This window comes from Ochotona curzoniae, unplaced genomic scaffold (assembly GCF_017591425.1).
Source record: "Ochotona curzoniae isolate NIBS_2020 unplaced genomic scaffold, NIBS_Ocur_1.0 scaffold_4505, whole genome shotgun sequence".
Taxonomy (NCBI): Eukaryota; Metazoa; Chordata; class Mammalia; order Lagomorpha; family Ochotonidae; genus Ochotona; species Ochotona curzoniae.
This window is the reverse complement of record NW_024467118.1, coordinates 2,337,959-2,347,089: the sequence shown is the minus strand read 5'-3', so window position 1 is coordinate 2,347,089 and position 9,131 is coordinate 2,337,959. Positions and strand designations below refer to the sequence as shown.

At 61.0% G+C, this 9,131-nt stretch overlaps 1 protein-coding gene across 3 annotated transcripts in view; it reads right to left on the bottom strand.

Annotated features, from left to right (window-relative positions):
• Positions 1–5,572: 5,572 nt before the first annotated feature.
• PPP2R2C (protein phosphatase 2 regulatory subunit Bgamma) overlaps positions 5,573–9,131 on the bottom strand; it is a 61,338-nt gene continuing 57,779 nt past the window's right edge. For all 3 annotated transcript variants that reach the window (XM_040965910.1, XM_040965908.1, XM_040965909.1), the window contains exons 7-9: positions 8,820–8,989; positions 7,519–7,610; positions 5,573–6,178 (exon numbers count right to left, since the gene is read on the bottom strand). In XM_040965910.1, coding sequence (XP_040821844.1) covers positions 5,887–6,178; positions 7,519–7,610; positions 8,820–8,989 — 554 coding nt within the window. In that variant the 3' untranslated portion in view covers positions 5,573–5,886. The remainder of the gene's footprint in view (positions 6,179–7,518; positions 7,611–8,819; positions 8,990–9,131) is intronic.

The window sequence follows — 9,131 nt, the reverse complement described above, 5'->3', positions numbered from 1 at the left end:
TGCCACTGGACCTACCTGCTTGTCCTCGGGGCAGAGGGAGGAGCTGCAGCAGGCCCCGCCTGCTGAAGAGCACCTAGGAGAGGGGGGTTCTGGCTTCAGTGGAGCTAGTGCGGGTCCCAGGGGCGCCTTGCTGCCGCTCAGCACCCAACTTCACCTGAGCAGATGGCTGGGAAAAGGGGGCTGGCATGGCCACCCTGGATTGGCCTTGGCTTTCGCATCACCCCTTCCACAAGCCCCTGTGTGAACAGCGGCCACTCAGTGCCTGGCGCTGGCCTCAGGAAGTCGGCTTCTGGTGGTGCTCCAGGCCTCCTAACAGGGACAGCCCGGTCACACAGCTGCCCACACCCCCCATGAAAGCAAGGGCGTGCCTCCTGCGCTGACCCTGTTGTTTGGCCTGTGAAATGGGGACATATCATGGTCTCCTTGCCAGCTGGGTCGGGGTGGGTGATCGCTTCTCTCCGAAGGTGGTGGGACAGTTGGTTGTGATTCCTGAAAAGGAGTCAGACGTACAAGGAGCTTCAGAAGTAGGACCCAGAGCCGGTGAGAGCAGCCGGGCCCAGAGGGTCTGGCGCTGGAGGTGTTTGCCGTGCCCCCTTCATCCTCAGGACACAGGCCGGCCGCTGCTACCAGCGCCCCAAAGCCTGCCTTGTTTGCCTTAGCTAATCTCCCTGAGTGCCTCATCGTTTCCCTTGAACAAATATTTACTGCCTGCTGATACTCAGTGAGGTGCTGTGGTCCCTGAGTCACATGTGGGTCCAGCTTTAGGACTCCTGGGGAGTGACCATGATGGCCCAACTCAGGGACAGGAAGCCCTGTGGGAACATGGAGCAGTGTGAGGGAGGGGCTCCCAGCCTCTGGGAGGAGAGGACCAGAAGGCCCCCCCGGGAGGTGGGGCTGCCCCATTGGAGGAGCCAGGCATGGAGGTTCAGGGGTGAGGTTGTCTGGTATGCAAGGCCCAGGACTGTGGAGCCCAGGCGTGACTGGGGAGAGTGGCAGGTGGCTAGAGGAGCCAGGCCTTTGGCTGCAGGTGGCCAGGAGTAAGGCCAGGGCTGAGCTCCGGGCACATGGGCCTAGGCGCCAGGCACCTTGGAGAACACCCAGAAGGCCCCATCGCTCCTGTGCCACAGCAGGCCTGGCCAGTGCTGTGGTGGCCATTGGCTCTGGACGGGCCCCTGTGGCCTGTCGGGATCAGGACCGGGTCTCCTGTGCCTGGAGGGAGGTGTCGGATCACACGCATGGGGGGTCGAGGCTGCTGCTCGCAGGGCAGCCCTGGCCAAGGGGGTGGGGGGACTCACATCTGGTCATGTCTCTCTGCTGGCCCCACTCCCAGCGGGACCTTCAAGGTTCCTGGGGTGAGCAGCCTGCAGGGTGTCCCCAGTATGACTGGCGCGGGACCCAAAGCCTCATTCTCTGACCACAGAAAAGTCACCATTTTCCTGGGCCTGAGCTTACCCATCAGGGCACCTGTCACCACAAGCCCAGGATGATCTGGCTGTCCACAGGGCCGGTCACTGTTCAGAACCACATTAGGGGGCCAACAGGGCACAGCAGGTAAACCCATAACGCCAGCATCCCACATGGGAGCCAGTTTAAGTCCTGGCTGCTTTGCTTTCAATCCAGCTCCCTGTTAATGTTCCTGTGAAAGTGCAGAGGCCGGCCCAAGTACTTGGGCCCCTGTACCCATGTGGGAGACACGGTGGGGTCCCAAGCTCCTGGCTGCAGCCTGGCCCAGTCTTGGCCTTGGCAGCCATTTGGGGAAAGAAGCAGCAGGTAAAAGATTCTCCCTGCTCCTCCATCTCTAACTTTGTTTTTAAAAATAATCTTAAGACGCCATGTCAGGTGGCCTGCTATGGAGCATGCCTTCACACCCCCGCTCTGCCAAGCTTGGGGACTCCCCTGGAAGACCTGTGGCCAGTGAGGGGGTATTGCACAGTCTGCTACCTTGTGAGGACTGTCCCTGAGTGTTACAGGGAGGGTGTGGGGCACCGGTGTCCATTCCCTGGGCAGCACCCCTTCCCAGCTTCCTGGGGTGGAAGCACCGTTCATGGCCATGGCGCCTGCACCACCTGCTCTGAGGCTACGGGGTGGGAGTGCAAACTGATCCCAGAAACACCAGCTGCCTTCCTACAGTCACTCCTACACCTTTGTCCATATTACCCATTCTACTCCAGGTGGCTGCTCCCGGTGCCAGCCCCCGGCCCAGGCAGCTGCTCCCTGGTGCCAGCCCCCAGCCCAGGCAGCTGCTCTCCTGGCCCCTGCAGTGAGGACTGAATCCCATCTGATGCTCCCGTCTCCTGGCCGGCATGTTCACGGGCTGGGTGGCAGGAGCCACCAGGTCACGTCCTTTCCTGGTACAGCCTTTGGGTAAACTCCGAAGGACAGGGCCTTGATCGGTGCCTGCAGCTTCTCTTCCACAGCCAAGAGTCACATTTGTTCATTCAGCGATGCTGAGCGCCTGCTGTGTGCCTTGCCTTTGCCGGGATGCAGCAGTAAACAGGACTGGGCTTCTGCCAGAAGGGGGGGGGATGGGTGAGTGAGGTTTCCTGGGGAAGAAGATCCACCCAGCTGCCAATCAGTACATCACAGCAGCAGGTGGGAAAGGACCTTTTTGGCCAACATGGACACAGTGCCCTTGCCTGCCAGATGCATAATGTACACAGCATTTTCTCAGTTGGCTACGAGGCAGTCAGTGCCAGGCAGATGTTTCCACTGGGAAGCATGGGTCCATATCCTAGTCCTTAACCTATGTACATGGGACCTTCCAGGACAGAAGGGTCATGGCCAGAGGGGTACATTCAAGTCAAAGAGCTTCTCTGTGCTGGACTCCCCCTTCCAGCTGGGCTCAGGGGAGTCTCAGGTGTCTTCATGAGAGGAACAGGTGATGCCTTGGGGGGAGGGAGGGGGTCAGGGCAGTGGAAGGTCCTGGGGTTGTGTGTGGACCCCTTGGGAATGCCCACTCCCCACCCCAGCCCTCCATGGTGCTCAGTGGGGCTGTTGATCTCATGGTCTCCTAGGGGTGACGGGGACCTGGCTGGCCACAGCGGTGAACACAGCTTTGCTCAGGGCTTAGTGGTGACATAGGCAGGATGAAGTGGCAGCCCCATGAGGCAGGTGCAAGGAGAAGGCACAGCCCAGAACATCACAGCACCACAGGTTCAAATCCAGCCTCCCAGGCAGCCTCGCAGCCACTCACGGAGATGCTCTGTAAATACCGACAAGAGACGCCCCCTTTTCCGCAGGCAGCCAGAGCCCTGTCAGATGCAGGCCTGTGGGGGCGCCCGGGGGTTTTGCCAGTCACTAGGGCTGCAGCCTGCACCTGCACCTTGGTTGTCGGCTGCAAGGCTGCTGCTCTGCACGCCCACAGAGAGGAGACCAATGGCAAGCACCGCAGTCTGACCGCCGAGCACTTGACTGGTCAGTGTCCACGGGGGAAGCCTTTGGGGACTGGGGAGCCTCACGCGCAGTAGGTGACCCTCCTCCAGCTCTCTGAGGTTCTGGCCTCTGACAGAAGCCCCCACACCCTGCAGAGAGGGGCTGGGTCCTTGGGAGGCAGCCCATTGCTGTGCCACTTGCACCGCTAGGGAGGGTCCCAGGAGGTTTTTGTAGGGTTCCGTGGTGCCAGCCAACTTCCTGGGGATGCCCCTGCTGCTGGCTGGGCTGCTTCTCACCCTCCAAACCGTCCCGACTCACCTGTGTTCTCTCAGTCTCGGGGTTCCTGCACCCCACTCCAGCGTGCTGCGTGGAGTGCCGTGTTGGACCCCTCACTGTCCTTGGGTGTGAGGGTGCTACACACACACACGCAGTCCAGGATGCTGACAGAGCTCCCCGGACCCCTGCCCAGGTGCCAGGCATTTAGCCCACGTAAGTCTTGCTCAGCCAGCAGGATGAAGTTGGCCCAAGCCTGTGCTGGGCTCTGGGGACAAAGCAGGGAGTGGCCCCCCGATGTCACGTTGGGCCACGCTCTCTCCCCTCCCCATTCTGTCACTCTGCCTTTCAGACAAACACGTTTGAACACTTAAGGAAAGTGAAGGAAACCCAGCGGTTGCCACTCCTTGCAGCACCTGCCTGGGCTGGGCCTCCCTAAACAGAAACAGTATCAGGAGCCCCTGCGTGGATGTAACATTTGTTATTTTATTGGAAAAGGCTGGTATTCACATATTTATAATTTTATTCAACAGCTGATTAGCTTGTGAGACACCAGACCGACTGCTCCTATGGGCTTGAGTCCAGGGTGGCCAGGTCCAGCCCCGCAGACTCCAACCCTGCACCTCCGTCCCCTGAGCCTCTGCAGGGGTCGCCGGGAGAGAGGAAGGGGAAGCGGTCAGGCCTGGACAGCTGATGGAGGTGGCCTGCAGGTGGTGCGGGAGCAAGGGTCTGGGGCTGCCTGCCTCCCCAACTCTGATCCCCTTCTCGACACACACTCCAGGGCCCACGAGCCACTGTGGAGCTCGGACTCCCCACTTCTCTCCCGAGAAGGTGGTTCCGCCGTGTCTCTGGCCCGAAACCTGGAGGTGCAGACAAGGAAGGAACCAGGACCTGCGGGCCGCCGCCTCCCCGGGCGGTTGGTTGGATTGTGAAGTTTCATCAGAAAAGAAACGTACATGACACTGTCCGGGCCACCTGGGTTTGAAAATGAACGTGGAAGGAAAAAGAAGCATCCTTCATTCCTGTTAATTTCAAAAATAAAATAAAATCAATGGACCTTTTTCTGGGCGAGGATTATCCAGCCGGGAGTGAGTGCACATGGCATTTGTGCTTTTACACACACACAAGGGCACACGCAGCCCACAGAGCAGGGTCTCAGACAGCCTAGCTCCTGGCTGCGTTCCACGTGGTTACAGAAACACACACACACACAGCCAGGCTGAGCTGCCCAGCCACGCTCTGCTTTCCAAAGCGTGGGGGACGGGAGCCTGCCGGCTGGTGGCATGCCCCAGAGGCGTCCTCACGCGGGCCAGCAGGTGGTGTCTGTTGGGAAGCAGAGCAGGGCCCTGGGGAAGGGGCTGAAGTTACAGACACAGTGGAGCAAGGGAGGAGCCCAGGGCAGGGCAGGCTCCTGACATCATGAAGTAAAGCGAGCCACCACCCATGGGTCACAGAGCGGCTGTAACCCTTCTCCCAGGTCAGTCACTGTCACTCCTCCTGTCCGGCCTCCCAGACTGGAGAGATGCGTGCCTTCCAGAACTTCCATGAGAGACCGAACATTCGGGGCCGAGCAAGACCTGGACAGGATCCTAGCACACATGCTGCGCGCCTGTCTTGGGCCGCCAGTTACCTTTGACCACTGGCCTGTGCAGTGGGGGCATTCGGATGCCCACCAGTCACAGACAGGGCGCAGAAGGTGTTTGGGGAAGGAGGGGCGCCGTCCGTGCCCAGCAGCTGCCTGATGGATGCCAGAGGGGAGGATGGGAGTGCAGAGTGGCTGCTGGGGCTAAAGCAACTGAGCGGGTGGCAGGGTGGCAGCACTGGGGCTTGGCATGTGGCAGCGCTGGGCTGGATGTCGGCTCTGTGTGGTGAGAGGGGCAGTCCCCTGGGGCCTGGGATCCTTGAAGAGTCAGGAAAGGAGCTTGCACCTGCCAGTCCCCAGCGCATTCACCATCCAAAGTTCAAACGCGAGTCTCCACCCACTGGGAGCCAGGGCAAACTGATCCAACAGGTCAGAAAGGCTGGCTTGTCCGAGCGCAGCCCAGGCAGGACCAGCCCCAGCGTCCCCAGAGCACGGTCTGCAGGAGTGGAGAGCGAAGCTGGAGCGATGTGGGCTGACTGCGTGTAGCTGGGGCGGGCAGGGAGGGTGTGAACCAAGGAGCCTGAGCCTCAGGCTGGGCAGTCGCGTCCACTGAGGAAGTGTGGCCGTGAGTCCTTTGGAGGGGCTGGACGGGGGGACTCCTAGCGCATGTCGGAGTTGACCTTGTCCTGGAAGATGTACAGGTTATTGGTGGCCGCGATGGCGATGATGTTCTCGGCCGGGTGCCAGGCCGTGTGCAGGATCTTCTTGGTGAAGTCCAGGCTGTCCACGCTGATGTCGTCGCGCCTCCGCTTGCCGCCCACGCACACGCGCCGCGGCTTGAGCACAGCCCGCGGCTTGCTGCTCTCCCGCGACGCCTCCAGGGTCACGTCCCGCTTTGTGTTGCGGTCAAACATGCGGAAGAAGTTGTTGTAAGCGCCGGTCATGATGACGCTGGTGGGAGATGCGCAGGTGTCAGGGGACAGGGAGGTTCCTCCCCTGCCCGCCCACATGCTCCGCAGGATCTCTGTGCACCCCATGACACCAGGAGCTAGGTCCCCCAGCATGCCCCAGAGGAGGCATGGGGGCTCCCTGGCGGCTGTGTGCAGGGAGGCAACCCTGGTGGTCTGCCTGGTCCCAGTGTGAGGCTCCCTCCCTGGGAACAGCTCCCAGTTCTCTCCCTGCTGGAGCCAGGGCTTGGGAGCTTGGCAGCTGCAGGGAGCTGAGAGGCGGGGGAGTTTGGGGGTGTCCCCAGGTGGGCACAGCCACATGGAGATGGAGAGGCCAGGACCTGCGTTGTCCAAGGAGGCGAGAGCTGCCTGGAGATGCCTTCTGCTCCGTCTGGGGTGGCCTGGGCTGAGGGAGGACCATGTGGGCATAGAGTTCAAGGCCACCCAGCTGACAGAGGTGCGGAGCAGGAGAGAGGACGGGGCAGGGTCCTGCATGAGCCAGGCCGGCCAGGGACGGGGCTCCCCTGGAAGGCTGGGGGGAGGGCCAGGTCTGTGCTGGGGCCTGCTACTGGTGGCCAGAGGCAGAAGCCAACTGGGCCACAGACAGGAAATTCACACAGGTTCTGGAAGGTTGTAAGGGAATTGCGATGGGAAGTTACCCAGAAACCCCAGGCCTGAGTGGGGGAGAAGGAGAGTTCCAGGGGTGGGGAGGACAAAGGGCTCAGAATGAGGGAGGCAGGCAGCCGTCACAGCAGTCCAGGCTCTTGCCCACTGGGGAGGGTGAGGGCCTGGTTGGCCTGGCTGGATCAGCGTCCAGTGCCCCCATGAGGACTCTAGTGGCGGGCACAGGGAGCCAGCTGGGCAGAGTCCACAGCGGGTAGGGTCAGGGAGGCTGCTCTGGGCAGAAGCCAGAACCTTCTTGCATGTCGGTGGGGGGTCGGCTCAAGAGAGAGGCGACTTGTAGGGATCCCCCACCTGAGGGCAGGGAGCCCAGACGGGGGTCGCGGGTAGGAGGCCACAGCTAGGCAGGTGAGTGCATTCTAGGCCAGGCCTCCAGGGGGCAGAGCGGAGCTGACCACTGACGTGAGGCGGAGCCATCGCCCGCCCACGGGCGCCCTCTGGTGGCAACACGCTGGAGGCACAGGCAGCTGGTGCAGCCAGAGGGGATCCGTGCCTTCCCCAATCAGAACACAGGTAAGGCTCGGGACACGTGCGGGTGGGCGCAGAGGATGAGGCAAGCGTCCTTTCCTGCCCACCCCCCCCGACCCCTGAGAGTTTACAAAGGGCGGGCCCACACGAGTCAGCAGAGCCTGGGGCCGCCAGCCCCACTGCGCCCAGGGATACCTGTCACTCCCGTTCCAGGCACACTCGAATTTATCAAAGATGCAGTCATTCTCGTACAGCGAGCAGAGCTTGCTCCGCAGGTAGTCGTGGACCTGGCAGAGGAGGGGGCAGTGGTGAGAGGTTGGGCTGGGGAGCGAGCAGCATCACCCCTCGGCCCACAGCCTGGCACACACTGTCCTCTGGGCCACTGGCACAGGGAGCATTGTGGACCTGGGGTGGGGCAGACCTCCTGGGATCCGGCCCGGCCCCTCCCTGCCTGGTGACTGGGGCCAGGAGACCTCACCTCACCAAGAATGTTTCTTCATTCCTCGCGTGCCAAGAGTGCCAGCCTTGTGGGTGGTTCTGGAATAAGCACAGGGTGGGCACCTTGGAGGACCCCAGCATGGCAGGGTGGGCACCTTGGAGGACCCCAGCATGGGGCAGAGAGCACCAGGAAGGTTAGGGACTTGCCCAGGCTTCTCCAGGGTTTCCATGGCAACACCATCACCTCCTCCCAAGAGCAGGCATTGGGATCAGACACAGAGCAACCAGCCTAAAGGGCCCCAGCAGGACCAGAATCCTCCCCAGGACCACAAAGATGGGGCCCTGCAGCCACGTGACCCACCCTTCTGGTGCCTGGGCTCTGCTGGGCGGGGGCTGCTTCAGGGGGACGGCTGTGGCTGGGGACAGGGGCAGTGCACAGGTGACATGGGAAGGGCAGAATGCTGGCACACACGTCAGCCTAACCACGCCCAGGCCCAGGGACTAGGGCAGACACTCCCAGGAAGTGTGCTCGTCAACGTGGGGACACACACCTCTCAGGAGGCTCACGTGTGGCCGGGTCGCCTGGGAGCACGAGCACTCCGCCCTGCCCAAGACCCAAAACATCCTACTCTCATCCTTCAAGGTCCAGCCAACAGGACACCTCCTCCTCCGAGGAGTCTTCCAGACCTCCCCAGATGGAGCCAGAACCTGGGCTAGCTTGAAGTAGTCTCTTCAGTCCTGGCTTTGATTTAATAACCCGTGAATTTTGGCTTTCTGTCCCTTAACATAGCTGGAACAATCCCAACAGAAAAAAAAAATCCTAAATAATTTGAGGTTGCTTCCAAGAACTTGTGGGAGGGAAATGGAAGAGAGAGATATGTTGATTTTGATGAAAGAAAGAAAAAAGCAAACCGCAGTTTTCCTGATATGCGTTCTCCATGGAGACCCCGCAGCTGACACCAAGGTCAGCGTGTCTTTCAATGCACTTGCCACAAACTGTCGGAGTTGCTGCCAGGCAGGCACGGTGGCGTGTGTGTGTCTGACTGCACGGGGCCCACCTGGTAGGTCTCGATGGGCCTGGCCTCCATGTTTAGGTCCCAGACCTTGACCGTGAGGTAATCCCGCGTCAGCATGTACCGGCCGCTGTGACTAAACTTCACGTCGGACACAGAGGAGATAATTTCTGAGAAGAAGGAACGGTTGCTGGGATCCTCAGGCTCCTCAAACACTGGGGGGAGAGAGAGAGAGAGAGAGAGAGAGCTCTCACTGCTCTGCTGCCATCATGACTGACCACTCACCTCCGGCCCCCGGCTCACGCCGTGTTTGCTCAACCCCTCAGCAAACTTGGACCCAAACACCCCGCCAGGTAC